At 39.5% G+C, this 19,151-nt stretch overlaps 2 protein-coding genes across 6 annotated transcripts; one reads left to right on the top strand and one right to left on the bottom strand.

Annotated features, from left to right (window-relative positions):
* Window positions 1-960: 960 nt before the first annotated feature.
* On the bottom strand, window positions 961-10,346 carry LOC125750639 (zinc finger protein ZIC 4-like). Of its 4 annotated transcripts, XM_049028802.1 has the most exons (4): window positions 9,934-10,346; window positions 8,248-8,284; window positions 5,456-6,079; window positions 961-3,411 (listed from the first exon to the last, which is right to left on the bottom strand). In XM_049028802.1, exons 3-4 carry the CDS (start codon window positions 5,934-5,936, stop codon window positions 2,975-2,977), a joined length of 918 nt encoding a protein of 305 aa, XP_048884759.1. In that variant the 5' UTR covers window positions 5,937-6,079; window positions 8,248-8,284; window positions 9,934-10,346; the 3' UTR covers window positions 961-2,974. The 4 variants fall into 4 exon arrangements, with proteins under 4 accessions (XP_048884759.1, XP_048884745.1, XP_048884752.1 ...); XM_049028788.1 differs by lacking the exons at window positions 8,248-8,284; window positions 9,934-10,346 and having other exon boundaries at window positions 5,456-5,850; window positions 5,956-7,329; XM_049028795.1 differs by lacking the exons at window positions 8,248-8,284; window positions 9,934-10,346 and adding an exon at window positions 6,188-7,329.
* Window positions 7,367-16,457, top strand: zic1 (zic family member 1 (odd-paired homolog, Drosophila)). Of its 2 annotated transcripts, XM_049028815.1 has the most exons (5): window positions 7,367-7,501; window positions 9,402-9,451; window positions 11,893-12,881; window positions 13,293-13,456; window positions 13,795-16,457. In XM_049028815.1, exons 3-5 carry the CDS (start codon window positions 11,915-11,917, stop codon window positions 13,987-13,989), a joined length of 1,326 nt encoding a protein of 441 aa, XP_048884772.1. In that variant the 5' UTR covers window positions 7,367-7,501; window positions 9,402-9,451; window positions 11,893-11,914; the 3' UTR covers window positions 13,990-16,457. The 2 variants fall into 2 exon arrangements, with proteins under 2 accessions (XP_048884772.1, XP_048884781.1); XM_049028824.1 differs by lacking the exons at window positions 7,367-7,501; window positions 9,402-9,451 and adding an exon at window positions 10,543-10,701.
* Window positions 16,458-19,151: the final 2,694 nt, after the last annotated feature.

Below are 19,151 nucleotides of genomic sequence, written 5' to 3'. Positions count from 1 at the left end.
AAAGCCTGCGTCGATAAAAGAGTCACTAATGACGGCCACACGTCTCTCACCATGTTGTCCAGCTGGGCCCTTCCCACTGATGTTGACTATAGTTCACCGTGATATCCTCATCGAGCATAAGTAACGCCAAGGCATGGTATGTGTGAGCATGTCTATTTTAGCGCGATGCGCAAGTCAACGGTGCGATACGGCGGAGTCCAGGTTATTCCACCATATGTGCGCGCGCGCGCGCGTGTGTGTGTGTCTGAAAGCACCAGTTACCCTCTGCTCACTGGAAGCGGAACGCTGTTGGCGCGCACGTAGAAAAGTTATGCAATGAGTGGCTTTTTTTTAAAAAAAAAAAACTTCGATTAAAAAAATAAAACAGTTAGAACCTATGTTTTTTATTATTTAAAAGTATAGGTGTGTGTGTGTGTGTATATGTATGTGTGTGTGTGTATGTATATATATATATATATATATATATATATATATATATACACACATATATGTGTGTGTGTGTGTGTTAAACATCTATCATATATATATATGATCGATGTTTAACATATATGTGTGTGTGTGCGTGATGTGTGTGTGTGAGAGAGAAAGAGAGACTGCGTTTAACAGTGATTATATATATATTCACATTTGAAAATACTATGTTAAACATCTATCTGGTTACTTATTTATTTTCCTCTTTTCGATCCGCTTTCATCCTTTTTGTAACGGCAGCAGAGGACATCTCAACAAAGAAGATGAGAACAAATCGGTGACAAAGCCCGCTTTCCGTGTCATCAGCGTCGTTTAGACAACACGCAAGAATCTCTCAGACAGAGGCCTCCCCTTCAAAGGCGCCTCACTTCAATTGAGACCGAGGTATCCATTTCATTCGTGCACAAGGACCAACACTGAAGAGGAATCAGCTGGTTGGTTATTTTTGCGTTGTTTATTTTTTTCCTATTCATTAGGACACTTGGACAGAGTAAACAACAAGGCAATTACATAAAGACAAACTCAAAACGCATCAGAGCCCAAGGCAGCCATCCACAGGCGCCGGGACGTATCAATCCCCTTTGTCTCTCAAAATAAAGAATACGAAGTGTCGCATTCAACAATGATTAAAAATATAAATCATGAATTACAATTAAATGTTTAATTATAAAAAATATTCATGTATGCGAATAGAAGATGGACAGGCATTCTTATGGTAATCGAGGCTGAATCAGTCTAGATTTAATATATTCCTGAAAGTACTTACCAGAATAACGCACAGCTAGACAAAACTCATACGTATCTGTACAGACATTTTTATACACAGTGTTTTCTTGCCCCTCGTGGCACATTGGGACTATAGAATTAAATGTGTCTCCCCCAACGAATATTTGTCCGGTTATTTTTCATATCGTCTCACCTGTTTTTTTCCCAATTATTTTTTTAGAACATTTTTTCTTTTGTTGATTTCAACACAGAGCCAAAGCAAATCTTACGGGCCTTTGTAACATTCACGCCGTACTTTTTTTATCACCTCCACTGAACTTATTTATTTATTTATTTATTTATAGTGACGTAGAAATATATCGGTCACAATTTTCAGCAAAAACACACACACACACACATTTGCATGGAAGTAACATAAGATATTTCTTTGAGAACGCGTCGCTGTTTTCAGGCTCAATCGCTTATTATTTGAGTTTGACTCGCCTATTGCTATTGAAATCTTAACGCACCATGAAGATTCACCGATGTGGGGAAAATAGTTCTTTGTATAAAATAATCTTTGAAGTCTACATGAGAATATTTAAGCCTTTTATCCGTCTCTGCACAGATTACCTTGAGAGAATGTGGGAAGTTCTCTGAAAAGAAACGGGGCCTTTTAAAAACCCATTTTACACATGTGCATATGTAAAAACTGGAAATATATAAAAAGAACGCAATCTTAGTCTAATTAATTCATCTGATTCTGAGAAAGAGCATAATATTACTTTATACTGCTTATTCAGTGTCGCAGATTTCTCTTGAGTATGAGCGCAATCTTATTTCAACGACCAATGCATTGTATATCTCTTTCTGAAGTTTTTAAGAACAGATTGCGTTGTTACTTTGTTTCACATGTTATCTATATGCAATTATTAAAATGCAACTAAAAAGATGTAAAATGTCTTGCTATTTTTTGGATGGATATCGATGATATTAACATGAGAAGTCTTGCTTTTTAGTTGTAAAACGATATGATTAGGTCGTTTCGATTACTGCCAGCAGGATTTTCTTCATTAAGACAGATTTTTTTTTGTTTAAACAATACAATCATACACGATTTATTCAAAATACGGACAAAATACAAGGCATTTTGGTACACATTCCAATGATTCTCTTAAATAATCTAAATACCCACGGTAAAATGTATTATTAACAAATGACTTACAAAATCACAAATTCCACACCAACTGTGATAACAGAGTATGTATTCACACTACGAACTATACCACTGACAAAAATGGAGGTCTTGCCAATTGACAGAATTTTATGAAACTTTAATTTCGAATGTTTTACTATGAATATACAAACCGGTAGCAAACGATAAAAATATTTTCTCCAAATACTAAATTGAACAACCCTCTATTAACACCTGCACGTGAAAACATTGCCTTTTTACAAATATACAGCATTCTGAATTTCAACACTTTGGTTCAATAATACAAAATGTTCATATCAAGTTTATAAATAAATTAAGGTGATACCGAAAAACAATGTACATAAAATTCAGAAACATGCTTATTCAGAGCAAAATCATAAGGCATATTATATAATATGTCTTGATTAAGGCAAACTATTTTATTTTCGGCCAAGTAATGAACCACAGTTCCACAATTCTGTAGGTGTGCATTCTTTGTTTACGTACCGGTGCAGTGTATTACATACGTAGGCTACCTTGAAATGAAACCTTAGCGATTCATTGATATTTCTTTCAGTGAAATATTGAGCGATTTCCCAGGGACTAGAACGCTTCACTTGGCTCGGGATTTCCGTAAGGAGGGCCATCATCTGGGTCTGGCGACGACGAGTTGCTGGGAGGGGTCTGGGTACCACTCGCTCCCGAACTGTGACAAACATACCACTCACTTAAATTGGCCGCTTGTGAAGAAGATAGAGGTTCAGAGACAGTAGAGGAGCCTGGTTCTCTACCGAAGTCCGACGAAGGAGAAACTAGCGAAGTAGTCGAAGATTCGTAGCCCGAACTTGGAGGTGGAGACTTGCAGTGCACTTTCATGTGTTTTCTCAGGGAGCTCGGGTGCGTGTAGGATTTGTCACAGCCCCTCACTTTACAGTTGTAGGGCTTATCGCTGGTGTGCACGTGCGAGTGCTTCTTTCGGTCACTGCTGTTAGCAAAACGTCTATCGCATCCATCGAACTCGCATTTAAAAGGCTTCTCACCTAAAACAAGAATACACACAATACACGTGAATATTATTTTATGAAGACGTGAACAGATCAAAAAGATTTACACTAACTAATTAATATGCTCAACATGGCCAGGATAATTTTCCGATTTAAATTAACAACCAAATAAACATACAGCGGTTACGTAATTATATGAATAGCTTTTACATACTTATTTAATTACTTTTTTCTTTTCGTTCCCTTAAATTTTAGTCCCCAGTTGCCATTCTATATATTTTTCACCTTCATAATTAAACACTATTTCCTACGCCAGGTTAAAGGATGGAATTTTCCAAATATAATTATGGAGCCGGAATGTGATTGTAATTATTTTACAAGAAGTGTACATAAAATGGCTTATCCTCAATTAATAAATATCGTCTGCATATTACACTGACGTCATATTTACGTATTTAAGTGTTTTTTATGTATTTCACGTATTTCATAAGGGTTATGGACATGTTAAAACGCCACAAGTCTTCTTAGTAACTGCAAACCGAAGCAAAGCTTGGCCTTGGGGTTCTGGCTGTATGCGCCCAACCGAAGATATGAGTGTACAATGAGCTGCCGTTGGTTCCAGGGAGCCACAGGAAAAGCCCACAACACGAAATCGTACCCGATCTCCAAGGCACTAACGACGAACACGGCGAGCTGCATTCAAGCTGTATTAATATATATGTATATATATAATTTTCCCCAACCATTGTATAAAAAGTGACATTCATATTTTCAGGCCAGCTTTTATAAAGCTGAAATGGGATTTATAGTGCGCTTATTACGTCGGGAAGCGCGATTTGATCGCATCTCCTCTTTTCATCACATGCGAAAAATACAACCGTATGTTAAGCGTCCCGTAAACTGCAGATAGAAGCGAAACGCCAGGTAGATCCCCCACCTATCAGAGCTCCCCCTATCTGTGGTATGCCCGTGTCGACTTGTTGCGTGACATCCCATTTTTACACAAAAGTTCGGCGTCATTACTACTACAGTTCCGCAGTTTGAACGAAAAGTTTTGAAAAGCAATAACAATACTATTATGTTCCGTGGAGCTGTATCGCAGTGCTATGCTGACGTTACTGTTATCTGTTATCGCATTTACAGGTAGTACAATAACAGTTAGTATAGTTACAACTAGAATGCAAACAAAAACAGCTATTAAGCATAACAGCATAAAGAGTAGAATCGTTTTGCACATTCAGCTTAAATACCTGCGGTATCGTATCTACACTTTGAAAAAATCATGGTCACATCTTGAAACATTTCCCTGCGCTACAAGCTGTTACTACATTTCCTTGTGGAAAACTTATGTATGCCTCGTCCATATCTTTGTAGAAAGGGAAGAATGTTTTAATGCATCTAGCTATAGTAATTAATCACTTGGAATTAGACGGTGGCCAAAAATAATCATTCGTTACATTCCATCATCATATCCGAAGAAAGCCAATCATTGACACAAGAATCTTCCCTGCGAATGTTTCTCAATCAGCTTCATAGGCCCACGTTTCTCATATGAGCAAAAGAAACAAACTGCACGCAGAACACATCAAATGCACCTGGTTATACCGGCAGCATTTAAGGAAGCTGATTTTGTATCTTTTTGTATTTTTGCATATTTCAAAAATTATATTCATATGCACAGGCATGAATGCGTTAACAAAATGATAAAGTAATATTAGGTGGTTATTTAGTGATAGTTGCAAAACTACAAGATTAAATGACAAAGGTTTAGCTAACAGACGAAAATATGTGCGGCGACGTAATGCCGATTTTAGTGTAGAGACACAGGTAAAGTACATTAATGTCAGAGTTGGCCCTCAAACATTTGCTGTTTTTCAGGCCTTTCTGTATTTCCTGTAGCCTTCCCTATTAAATACGTAGAGTGATCTTGCACTACACGCAGTTATAATTCAGTGGAACACTAACACAGACCTTGTATTGTATTACTCATAAACAGATCGACATTTTTTAAATGAAAGTCAAATTGCCTATAACAGTTATGCAAGTACAATATTTATACAATGCGAATAAAATCACTAACCTGTGTGTGTCCTTTTGTGGATCTTAAGATTTTCAGACCTTGCAAATACTTTGCCGCAGCCCGGGAATGGGCATGGAAAGGGCTTCTCGCCGGTGTGTACTCTGATATGGTTCACAAGTTTGTATTTGGCTTTAAAAGATTTCCCTTCGCGGGGACACTCTTCCCAAAAGCAGATATGATTCGCTTGCTCCGGTCCACCAACGTGCTCCACCGTAACGTGCGTTACCAGCTCGTGCATGGTGCTGTACGTTTTAGAGCAAAGTTTTTTTGCAGCGTGCTCCGGCTCCATCCACTTGCAGATTAGTTCTTGTTTGATCGGTTGCCTCATGTAACGGAAAAAGGCACCAGGTCCGTGGTGTGCGCTCACGTTCATGTTGAGATTTATACCGCTGTAACTATGCAACGGTGAAGTAGCAAACGGATCAGCCCTTGAAACTGCCACTTGACTTGAAACTGCCAAGTGACCAGATCTAACGTACATTTCTCCAGGTATTCCTAACCTTAATTGTCCATTGAGTGTCTGGCCACCTGGAGCCCCGTTAGGTGCTTGTTCGTGATGGAGTCCGGCGAACAGTGTATGAGTTGCGGCGTCGGGGTGATGACCATAGTGCCCAGGATAGCTACCTGTTGTTGAAACAAACATTCCGTGGTGAGAAGCTGCACCGGTCGTGTGGTCGGCGACACCCGGAATGCCTTGCGCTTTCAGATCTCTTCCAAATAGGAAGTCCCTACCTGCCGACAGCACGTGGGTCGTACAGGACTTTGAGTATGGGAGTGCCGCAGGCTGCGCCGGACCGAAGGCTCCCGTTTGACTGGAGACCACTTCGCTGTGGCCTGCCATATGATGATTGTAGTGGTGATGGTGGTGGGGATAATGATGGGCTGGGCTGATTTTGAGGGCCGCGGTGTACCCCATGTGTTCTGGCCCGAATGGACTCGGCCCCAGGCAGGGTTCTGTAGTAATCTCCCCAGGGTGCGTGTGAGCCATTGAGTGTGCATAGCTGTTGAGCCCCGGGAAGCCTGTCACGCACTGAGGGGTATGGTGGTGATGATGGTGATGGTGGTGAGCCCCTGCCAAGTCAACTAATCTCAGCGCCGTGTTCCGTTTGGAAAACGCGGGGTCCATCATTGGACATCCCGGAGCATACACGCTCATTACACCTAATTTTAAAATAACTTGACAGCGGGCAAAATAATAATGATGATGACAAATGTATTTTAATCGTAATAAAAATGTAACAAAAAATAAAACTTTGTGAAGTTTTGATTTTATCTCGGTGCCTGCATGTAATCCCATTCGGCTGAGAGGAGGCAGCGGGACGCTTTGGTACACTGAAAAGAGATTCGTGGTAGGCGCTGCAGCCCGTGGAGCTAAACAATCGCCAAGCGTTTTAATTGGTCGGGGCACAATGATTGACGTCACTTGTGACAGTTTCCAGTGTGAAGGGAAACGTTTTGGTGACAGCGACATCCAAAGCGCCTGCGCCGAACCTCGTTCAGCTGACGGCAAAAATGACTTTCCGCTGTTGTTGTGCGTAGGTTTCCTGCTCAAAAGTTTTATTTCTCATCGAAAGAACCCCAGTGCAAAAGTTTTTGAACACAAAGTATGTTCTCTTTTCAAAATCAGATGGCAAAATTCTCTTACATACGCGCATCATCAACTATAAAAAATTTTCAGGATAAACAAATTAGAAGAAAATTATATGAAATGATTTCACTTTTCCACTGTTCAGACAAATAATTATGAAATGGCATGATTGTCATAAGAAATCAGGCTTCTGTAAGACCTCCCCCAAAACTGTCCTTCCCATACCATCCCACCCTGTTCCCTCCTCTTCCCAACTTCTGCGTAGTCTTTTAAAACTTCGAGATGGGTTTTATTTCTCTGTATTTATCAACAGCGATAAGACTGCATACCCTTCTTAGAAGAAGAAATGTAAAGGTCATGTACTTAAGACTAGAGGTGAATCTGTTTCCGAGTTTTGTAGTGATCTTGGGCCGGGTTGGATTGGATCAAAGGTGCAAGAGGAAGTGGCTAATCAAAGAGTAAGTGAACAGGGAAATCGCATGTCGAAATTACCGAATAAAATGATAAACATTTACCAACTTTTCTGATATCAACACAGCATTTGGGCAAATTAGGCGGTTAATTTAGAGCTATGTTCATCACTGACAAAGATATAATTAGTCACAGATTTACAAAACAAATGTTAACAGACTTCAAGAACTCCACGTCATAAAGTTCGTTTCGATGGCGCGTCTGGTCCGTTTTTCTATTCCATTCGCATATATGACTAAAAGCCCATTACTTAAAATAATTAGAAAAATAGTTATGGTTATCCTCGGGTAATAAAACAAGCAGTCAACACGCGAAAGCACGCGATAACACAGATGTTTATACTGCTGTTTTTTATTTTTAAAAAAGGTATGTTGGATTTACTGCAACAATTTCGATATGTAATCCGAATATAAATCGGTAGGTGACATTAATTTCAAAGTGGAGACATATAAACAGTCTCCATTCAAAGAGATGAGTATTTTCCGATGTATGGACATCTATTCAGGATGTAATTACTCACCGACATTCCACATATCTTGCCTAATTCCGTGAACATTGCGCATTCCGTTTATCATGTCCCCGTTATTGTCAAAATGTGAGTGATGTTCCCGCTATTATCAGAATCCTCTAAATAAATAGGCCTATACATGAAACGCATCAGAAAATCATCACAAGTCGTGTGAGGTACTGAAGATGTGATGTATATCTTTGGATATTAATAAAATGGCCTTACCGTTTGTCCAGTGCCATCATAATTTAATTCTAATTGCCTAGAGACAAACAAGAATGGCTGTGTTAAGTAAACCAAAGAGAAACCGTTCATTCAAAGGTCATGAAGTTAAGTTGTCAGAGTTTGATCATATGTAGCGCAGAGAAATGTAATCCCCATTAACAAACGTAAAAAATCAGACAGTTATTTTAGTAGCTGACACTCCTTATTACTTTATTACATGTTACAAAACTGCTATGTCATCGTATGTCCTTTGGATTACAAACACTACATTTGAAAATAGTGTACCGATTTGCCGGCAGTTTACAGGATATATAAAAGAATTTCCCCAGTTATTTAATTGTAAGCTTTCAATTATATCGTCTTAAATTCAAATGAAGCATTACCACGTCTCTTTCGTATTCTGAGAGGAATTTTATAACAGTTGCTTAAGATAATTTTATGCTGATTAAACTACAGATCTTTAAAGTCCGGCAGCGTGTCAGAAGAGTTAAAACTTCGTCGTAATGTGTGTGTGTGTGTGTGTGTTTGTGTGTGTGTCATGTGTAACATTACATTGTGGGGACCAAATGAGCCCACGATACGATAATAACCTGTCATTTAGACGTTGTAGGGGCCGCCTTTTCGGTCCCCACAAGGGAAACCCAGTCTTATTAAAAAAAAAAAAACCTAACTGCAAATGCCAAAAGCCTTGCATTTTCTTGATTACTTATGATTAAGGTTGGGGCAGAGCAGGAGTTAAAGTTGTCATTGTTGGTATTAGGGTTTTTCTCATAAAAATGAGTGCGGAGTCCCCACAAAGATATGAACAAAACGTGTACGTGTGTGTTTGCGTGAGTGATTAACGTGGCAGGTTATCTAAGACATACTAAATAGAAAATAAACCCAAGCAAGTAAATCTGAGTTCATTCAGTAAGTATCTATCTTAGAGGCACTAACAAACTCTCAAACGAAATAGCAGATTTTAAAAATTTCATTACCCTGGACTAAATACTATACATTGTGGTTAGTACTGGGATCCGTCTCACGAATTATTGTTAATAAACAACTTAAATATTTTGTGTGCAGCACACTGAATAAATATTTTCTGCAGAAAGGTAAGACTTCTCTATTGTGTTTTACTTCGACTAAACAAACATCAAATGTCTTTCTTTCAGCTGAACGCCCTGTCATACGGCTTTGGTGACAATGCCGCGTCAACACACCGGTAAGTGAACGCTGACTGAAATGTGCTATAATCGTTAACCTAGTAGGAAACTGCACAGAGAGTCTTCCATGCGCTTCCAGTGCAGAATAAAGCGTTGTTTTTAGTGCGATTGAAAAAGAAATCGCACCTACTATATTTGCAAAAACCAAAGCGACTTGACATGGCAGTCGTAATATCATTTTCAGACTCTTCCAAAAATATTTTAAACTTTGGGCATAAAAAAATGTGCAAAAATTATGAAAACGCATCAACGAATTCGGATAAATATTTGACTCATTCGAAAATGTATGACGTATATGTCCCTACTCGATGGCTACGCGCTACTGTAGCCTGAAACCCTGCAAGGCAGATTGCTAATCTAGCCACTTTTCCTGACCTCTCCAAAACTACTTCCACTGTTATAACACCCTATTTTCTTTTCCCAATAAAGAACGTGAAGAGTACACGTTCCACAATCACTGCAACACACGTGTTTGCCTTACCGTTATACACCTGTTGAAGATGTCTTCCAGATTTTTTCCCACAGGCGTAAACTGGCGTTATAACTATAAAGACAAAAACTGCGATCCTCTATTTCTTCACTTCTTTCTGTCTGGAATCAGTTTGAGAATGCATGTGGCAGGCTGGAAACAGTCAGGATATTTTAATGGCTTGTACTGCACGTCAGGGCGTGCGGCTTTGAACTCGAGCAGTCAGTTTCCTGGAGGGCGACGCAAATCCCACTTGATAACTTCAACAGCCCACAACTTTTGTACTTGTAATTGCAACGCATTTTAACTCGCTGCAAAAATATTCACTAACCACAGACTACGGGTTTAAGCCATGCCTTAAAAAGCAGCGTAAACCTATAGTCAAACTAGTTTGACATCTAACACAGTAAAGGCTATTGGGGAGTATGAACCTGCATAAATGATTTAGACCGTAAATTATTAATCGACATTAAATAATGTATGTCATAGTCTCGCGTTCGTTTTTTTTTTTTTTTTTAGTTTTAACGGGTTGTGTCTGCACAGACCACATCCTGTAAGCCAAAACTACTTTCGACCGTATGTGTAGATTTCTATGCAAATCACATTCACGTGTTTAAGTTAGCAACTTGTAAAAATACTTTTAAAAGGGAACATTACGTTTTTTTCTGATGGGCTAATTAAGTAGGTGAAAATGTTTCTGCGGCTTGTGAAGGAAACACGTGGGTCACGTGAATTTTACCGAGCTGGAATAAAAATGCGACTTTACCCCCACAGTTCTAGGTAAGGACCAACAAGCATTTTGCTACAATGGCGCACAAAGTAGCCTAACTCAATTTGAAAAAATAAAGGAATTCGGTAACCCAGCTGTTGTTTTGAACAAGATGTTTTCCTATTTAATGATATACACGATACTGCTAGTATTTCTATAATGCTTACGTAGGCCTTGGTGACTTGTGTATTAAAATATCTGGATATGTTTTTTGTTTCTGTTTTCTGTTATTATTTTGTTGTAGTAAACACTACGTTAATATTACTCCTTGCACTCTATCCAATTTCAATTTTGGGGTCGTTAAACGATTAGTCATGGGTAGACACTGGGGTTTTCTGCGGTATTGTTTATTGTTTCAGTCGTCAAACCGATGATACAATTCCAACTCAACGGTCTTCGGAAGGTGGCCACGCGGAAGACAATAGGCAGAAAAACGAGGAAAGAATAGCGGTGGGGCCTAGACTGTGAAAATAAGAAAATGCACACTGCATAATTACCTATTCGCTTTTCTGCTCAAAATAATCTTCTTCTCTTGGGTGGGATGATTGATTTGAAGCAGGACATTTTCCTGTGGCACTGGCTAAAACAAGAATTTTGGGAAAAAAAACCGACGGAAAAAAGACGAGGGCATTGTTTTAAAAGAGTTTTATGTGTATTAACTGCTCACGTTTGTCAACTTTTCTTACCGCTCTGCTCTCTATAAAGCACAGGCATAGTCAACAAGCGTACAATACCTGAGATTGATGATGGGAATTGACCAATAGGGCCAAAGCCTGAGCCTTGAAAACTGTTATTCGGCGAGCGTGTGTAAGCAGGGGGAGAAGGCGCTCTCGAATGAGCACCCAGGCACGGACTCACGTGATGCTTCCCCTCCTTCCCCATTCATCAAGGGTGGACGGTGTTATCCTTTCAATTCATTTATCTGCAGGAATGATTGCGACTATCAGTCTGGAGCTTACCGCCTGGCTGAGGAGGTGAAAGTTTCGCCACAGGAAGATAAACCGCAAAAGACAATATTGTACATGATTTGCGTTTGCAGTTGAGGAGTAGGAGTGGGTAAAATTCCTTTTCCACTAAAAGATACATAGAAAATTTTAGGATTGCCGTTAGCAGAACGCAGACTCAGTTAAGCCTCGCAGTTTCCTGAGCAAAAGCTGTGGTGAGAAAATTTGTGGGTAGTTTTGATTTTTTTTTTCTCGCAGCCGTTTCAGAAACTGAGTGAAGATGCTCTTGGACGCCGGACCACAGTATCCTACGATAGGAGTGACTACCTTCGGTTCTTCCAGACATCACTCAACAAGCGAAGTCACCGACAGAGAAGTGGCTTTGGGGATAAATCCGTTTGCCGAGGGGATGGGTGCTTTCAAAATCAACCACAGTACCCACGATTTAGGGTCTGGACAGACGGCATTCACCTCGCAGGCTTCGGGATATGCGGCTGCCGCTCTGGGACATCACCACCACCCCGCCCATGTCAGCTCATACTCTACGGCGGCGTTCAACTCCACTCGGGACTTTCTGTTTCGAAATCGGGGCTTCGGGGATGCGGCAAGCGCTCAGCACAGCCTCTTCGCCACCGCTGCAGGCGGTTTCGCGGGGCCGCACGGACACTCGGATGCCGCGGGACATCTCCTTTTCCCGGGACTTCACGAGCAGGCGGCCACTCACGCGACATCCAACGTCGTGAACAGCCAGATGCGTCTGGGCTTTTCCGGGGAAATGTACGGCAGAGCAGAGCAGTATGGTCACGTAACGAGCCCCAGGTCCGACCACTATGCTTCGACCCAGCTGCACGGCTACGGCCCCATGAACATGAATATGGCTGCACACCACGGAGCCGGGGCCTTCTTTCGATATATGAGACAACCGATAAAACAAGAGCTCATTTGCAAATGGATTGAGCCGGAACAGCTATCGAATCCAAAAAAGTCTTGCAACAAAACTTTTAGCACGATGCACGAGCTGGTCACCCACCTCACGGTGGAGCATGTTGGGGGGCCGGAGCAGTCGAACCATATCTGCTTTTGGGAAGAATGCGCCCGCGAAGGAAAGCCCTTTAAAGCCAAGTACAAACTTGTGAACCATATCAGAGTACACACCGGAGAGAAGCCGTTCCCGTGCCCTTTCCCCGGCTGTGGAAAAGTGTTTGCTCGATCGGAAAACCTGAAAATCCACAAAAGGACGCACACGGGTAAGAATCACGCGCGACTTTCTGTAGCACACATTTTTTTTTGTATTAGATGTTTATTATAGTTGTGTATTGCTGCACTGAAAAATGCACAATTAATTCGATATATTCTTTTTTGTGGGAAAAATAAGTGTTCTCTTCAGTTATTATATTGTATGCTGTATGTAACGTTACAAAACATACAATAGTATTTTGTGATATTTTAAATTTATATTTTTATTTGAAACAGACAAATCTGCGAATTTCTAGAATTAAAAATAAAACATTGACAAGCTCAGTATTTTAAAATGAATTTTGAAAAAGCGAAAATGCATGTAATGTGTTGTACACGAAAAACAGATTTTGTGCGGCGAGGTTGCGCATGTTTCCCTGATTTTAAATGTGTTAAAACTGTGCTGTTTATTTCTGCGGCAGGTGAAAAACCATTTAAGTGTGAGTTTGAGGGCTGCGACAGGCGGTTTGCAAACAGCAGCGACCGAAAGAAACACATGCACGTGCACACGTCGGACAAACCCTATCTTTGCAAAATGTGCGACAAATCATACACGCATCCCAGCTCCCTCCGAAAACATATGAAGGTAAAAATAAAAGTTCCCGTGTCTTTTTATTATATTATAATTGATTTATTCCTTCATCTAATTTTATTTCTGCAGTCCTAAAAATATTAATAAATGCATGAGAAGCACTCAGTTGTGGGGGTTCATACTTTTGGGTGCGAATAACTGAGTTAAATAAAAAAAAATGTAATTTGCAGGTCATCTGTTTCATTTTGCGTGCATCTGCAATGGAGATGGAGACTTAGGAAACCGGAGGGGGAAAAAAGATAATTAAATAATGATTTAAATTTTATAGCAGATAACATATAGGCTGCAGGAGCACAATTATAAAAGAAATGCTGATGACGGTCTCTGTGCAGGTTCACGAATCCACACACGGATCACAACCGTCGCCAGCGGCCAGCTCAGGGTACGAGTCATCCACGCCGCCAACAATCGTGTCTCCATCGACAGAGAACCAGAGCGGCAGCTCCATATCGCCAGCATCATCGACAGTGCATCACACGACCAGTCACAGCACGCTGTCATCAAATTTTAATGAATGGTACGTGTAAAATACTATATAAAAAGACTTCAGACTAGGACTGTTCCGACGCAAAATTAAACTAATCAAATACATAAACGTGGACCGAAAAGGCAAAAAATGAAGAATCCCAAATCTTCGTAAAATGGCATTAAAGCGAATTATGAGCAATGCATGGACTCGGGAAAACGCTGACTGCCAGTTTTGAAAATGGTTTTTTGAAGAACTGCTCGCAGGATTTCGAAGTGCATGACACACCCCCGGCTCGCGGCCTATTTTGTACATAAAGATTTACTAGATTTAAAATGTAATATTTTATTTTGTAAATACTTATATCACATTTTACGGGAATGTGTGAAAATGTGGTCCCTAGATTTATGGAAAATTGAACGGTTTTAAAGAATTATGCGAATATTAGTGTTGGCTGATAAGAATGTTATAGTTAATGTGTACCAAATGTGAATGACTCCGTATTACTACAGTCTACTCGTCGACCTAACCGACTATTAGTTTTAATGTGCTTTGTATACAGTGCAACCATTTCGTCCCAAGTCAAGTCTGAATAGCCCAGTAAATTGTTGTTATTTAATGTCATGTCGATAAATCGTATAGTGAAAGCCTGAAACTCCGTGTCAATCTGTTAATGTAAACATTGATAAAATAAGTATTTGTTCACTCCCTTGGCTATTTCAAAAAAATAATAAATGTATATAACTTAATTTTCCATATTTATCGCATGTAAAGGGCCGGCATCTCATACTAGAAATGATCGGTATTCATGGAAAATTGCGTTCGTATGTAAATTTTAGTTTTCACCAATGTTTGGTTACATTTCGTACAGTATTAAAGACTAAAAAAAAAGGCGTTCAGCATTATTTCCACCAAGGGCTCGGTATGATTTAATCATGTTCGAGATGCTCTGGAGAGTTTCGTGAAGAATTTGGGGACTGGTAAACATCCTGCGGCCTCTGGTATGGTATGCAAATATCATTAAATAAAGTGTCCACAGAGATACACATTTTACCGAGTTTCGCCGATAAAAGTGTCCGAAGACCGGAATATTTCAAAGCATTTCTTCTGGGAAATAAACCGCATTATTGATTTTCCACCTAGGAACCTCGACGGCGAACGTTTCCGCAGATTCCGATGTTATTCGGCGTCTAATTTGTCAATTAAGATAATCGAGTTTTTTGTGCTATGTTTCTGCATTTTATTTAATCGTAATTATCCTTGCCCAGAAAAGCGTACTAACAAAGTCAAAACGCGTCGGTGTATTAAAAATTCAATTGCTGTTACCCAATAACCGTTGACTGTTGTTTTCAGGCAGTAAATTCGATACCCGTTGTTTGATTTAGTGGGTCTGTGACACTACCAAGACTTAGTTGCAAGAAATGTTAAGCTTTGTTCCCTTGCAGTTAGTTTGACCGACCCATTAGTCAGACACCATTTCAATGGAGCCGAGTTAACGCTGGCGATACGCGAGGAGCAAAAGAAGTTTACGAGTGAACTTTACGGCTTGCAAGACTGACAGAACTTCAGAAATAACAAAAGAACGCATTAAAACGATATCTTGTACTGCACGCAGCCTGCTTTTGTTCGGGTGTTTGTATGTGTGTGTATGTGTTCCGGCAATCTTATTAAAAATCCTAAAAATGGAAAATTCTAAGGTAGAAAATGTCCAGTCACATTTAACGACATTATTTTTTTTTTACCATTTTATTCAAATTTAAATACAATGAAAGAAGGAAAATGTACAGTTTGATGTTTGTTCTTGGAATGTTACTGGACAGATGGCGCCACCTTGCAGGATTAATGAAATTTACAAGAAGTATTAGTTTTGAAGAGATTCGTAATCTCTATGCCTCTCCGTGAAACCAGAAAGGAAATGTCTTAGAAACTGGAATCCATTTGGAGTTGCGTTTCAATTTAACTGCTACATATGTAGGAAACAAGGAACGCAGATTCTCGAAGTTATTATTATTATTGTTGTTGTTATTGTTGTTGTTGTTGTTATTATTATTATCATTGTTATTCGTGTGCTGTCTTGAAATGTGTGAATGCCGTTGACAGGGAATTGTTCAGCTCTGTTTAACACATTCATTCGACTGTTGGGGAAACGCTCCGTTTGTGGTCATTTATATACACCGGTGAAACAATGGAAAGTGTTTATGAACTGATTTCTCGTTTTTGTCTCGGTATGTTCACCATGAGCCTTTCTTTAGTTGTGTTGTATATTAGAAAGTGTACGCGGAACGAACAAAGCTTGCTTTATTTTATGTTCTCGCCAATATGTTTTCTGTAGTTTAGTCATAAGCAAATGCCTTTGTTTAAACGCTGTTAATAGTTGGCAGTTCGCGGTTTGTGAATTTCAAGTACGATGTGAGTGTTTGCAAGAAAACATTTTTGCACAGTGTTACGCAATAGCCCAGCAGATTTGGACCTCTCACGACATGAATGTTGTTCAGTTTAAAAAAAAAAAAAAAAAAAAAAAAAAACCAGGGCAGTGGAGACAGGCGATAGAGACTTTCTGTTTACGCCACTGCATTTGCGTATTCCCTTGACACACTTTGCCAGTTACAGGTGAAGAACTGTTAGCCAGGTCTCTTACGATGTATTTTAAGTAGGTGACACGAGCGCCATCGCATAAAGGCGTAAACAATCCAGGATGAAATAGTCTGCTATCTCGTTATAATCGTTATAAGCAATGCTGTACAAAAGATGGAAGTATTCAGTTGTAATTCATATAAATCTATAAGCTTTTCAACGACGCATATGGCGTATTGGCTTTCTTTTCTGTACCAGAAAAAGTTAGTCCATTTAAACAGCGATTTTCGTGTATTCGTCAGCAAAGAAAACGCTTTGAAAGGAAAATCGTTCGCAAGTGCCGTGGCTGTTTGCCTCAGTAAACCAGGCAATTGCCTAAATAAACATGTTGTGTACAAATATATTTTTAAGGTAAGCAAAGTCGGCGTCTTGAAAGGACGACCATTCCTGTTTCTCGGAAACTGCAGCTTCCCCAAATATATACGATGGATTGTTTGCAATGACAAACGTGACAAAGGCCCATTAACCGAAATCCCTCATTTACATGAGATTAAAATATAAACTGGCAAAACACATTGTGTATTGTAGTAATTACTGAAATTGTGAAATACTACAGGGAGCCATCAGCGTTACTTGTAAATAGCTGTTACAATTTTACACTCACCACATTTCTGCATATTTCCACACGTGGCTTTTGAATTATGAATGGCCGACAGCACGTCGTTATTTTGATGGAAACAGTAACCAATTAGCTGAAACAAATACTTCTTGAATATTTACTAAGTCTGATATTGACCAAAGTGTTTCATAGGCCTAGTCATCGATTTCATTTTAACCCCGGATGAAAAGTCAAATTCTGAATTTGATAAAATTCATGTTGCTGCCTGTCCTCGGATTTTATTTATGCCGATGTCACGCAGTACTTGGTAATTAATAAGACATTTACTTTTGTCATAAACAAATATAAAAACCACTACTGAGTAGAAAAGAAAGTTAATTGCGTATTGCAAACGCGTAAGAAAATATGATATTTTGTAATGCAGAATATTATTATTTTTTTGTACTATGAAGCAGTTAAGGCTAACTATTAAAGCTTCAGGCCGTTTTTTTTATAGCTTGTCAAGGTTTAACTTGTTCATAAGGTTTGCCATAATTAAAAGACACATTCACACCGCGTTTCTAAACATTCGGAAATCCAGAACGATTGAACAGCCATTACGCTTGTAACAAACGGCAGTTTTAATGTTGGGAAAGCCTCATTTTTATGTCATTAAACGTTTTAATCCATTTTTAATGGAAACGATTTACGGTGTTCCGTCCACAAGCCGCGTGTGACGTTTCATGCGTTTACGGAAATATCCGGACGGAATTTTAAAAGTAGCAGTGCAGAGGTCTTCTTTAAATATAAAGGTAGCTGGCATTTTTTCTTGCCCCCACCCCTCTCCGTCAGATATGTTTGACCTTTGGCTGACTTCGAGGCTGCATGGTAGGGATTTGCACAGGGGACACTGCAGCCGGCTGTGCAGGAGCATCAGGGGTGGGCAGGTAGGTATGTCGGCAGCAAATGACCGTGGCCTGAGTTGGGCGCGCTGTTGTCATTTAAAACAAACTTGTTTGTCACTTTTTTAAAGCACATTTTACCAACCAATAATAACCGAACTAACAACCCGGTTTTTAAAAAATTAATACCAATTGTTGTTGTTGTTATTATTATTATTATTAGTAGTAGTAGTAGTGGTAGTAGTAGTAGTAGTAGTAATAATAATAATAATAATAATAATAATAATAATAATAATCAAAATGTGCACTGTGAGTGAATTTGACGCTTTACTGGAGTGAATTAACAATAAAAATGCCGCCATATATGCTGTTTGAGACTTTCACTTGGTCACAAATAAACACTCACAGTATTACCATTGCCTGAGCACTTTGAATTTGTTTCAAATGCGAATGGTTTCATTTATTCGGGTAACATTTCAATTCATACACTCAATGTTCAATTTCTCCTTCACATTTGGTAGTATAAAGACACGTGGGGAAACAGTGAGCCGTTTATTAGGAATATGGTAAGAAAGGATGTATCGATTCGCTTCAAGATTTCCTTCACCCTGATGCAGAAAGACAACGCTCCTATTATTTGCGTGCAGTGAAAATGATAACTTCACAAATGACCCTTCAGGAATTATTATGTGAGATGAAGGCTCGTTTTGGATATTCTCGTGATGTGAAGTCCATTTCAGATCATTGTGTCAGGTTTACACTACGTGCAGAACGTACGGTACCGTCTCGATAAAGTGGGATCACTCTCGTGACATTTCAGTCCCACTCTTTCGCTTTCATGTGTTTTGAGTAGCCAGAAATGAAAAAATAAGACAAACGTTCCAAGAACCATGAAGTCAGGAAAATGCTCAACCCAATTCACCAAAAACCGAGAGATTTCCAATGTGATCGTTTCTCTGTTGAGTATCGTGAAAATGTACTGTTCTACAGTCGGCTCCTGTCGAATGCAGTAATTTTCTTTTACGCGTGTACTTGATACGAGAAAGGAAGAAAAAAAAACAAAAGAAGTGGAGTATGATGGCCTTGGTGAATTTAGGCATATTACTCTGGAAAGCGGTATATTTACATTTTATGGAAGTTAGCAGCTTG

Source organism: Brienomyrus brachyistius, chromosome 1 (genome assembly GCF_023856365.1).
Source record: "Brienomyrus brachyistius isolate T26 chromosome 1, BBRACH_0.4, whole genome shotgun sequence".
NCBI lineage: Eukaryota > Metazoa > Chordata > Actinopteri > Osteoglossiformes > Mormyridae > Brienomyrus > Brienomyrus brachyistius.
The sequence above is the reverse complement of the archived record's forward strand: the minus strand, read 5'-3'. Positions and strand labels throughout refer to the sequence as shown.

Excerpts from the sequence above, each read along its gene's own strand:
- LOC125750639 (XM_049028779.1), bottom strand. The coding sequence starts at position 6,926 with ATGTCGCTGTCACCAAAACGTTTCCCTTCACACTGGAAACTGTCACAA. Across the intron at positions 3,412-5,455 it reads CCACAAAAGGACACACACAG|GTGAGAAGCCTTTTAAATGC; the intron begins GTTAGTGATTTT and ends TTCTTGTTTTAG.
- zic1 (XM_049028815.1), top strand. The coding sequence starts at position 11,915 with ATGCTCTTGGACGCCGGACCACAGTATCCTACGATAGGAGTGACTACC. Across the intron at positions 12,882-13,292 it reads CCACAAAAGGACGCACACGG|GTGAAAAACCATTTAAGTGT; the intron begins GTAAGAATCACG and ends TTTCTGCGGCAG. Across the intron at positions 13,457-13,794 it reads CCCTCCGAAAACATATGAAG|GTTCACGAATCCACACACGG; the intron begins GTAAAAATAAAA and ends GTCTCTGTGCAG.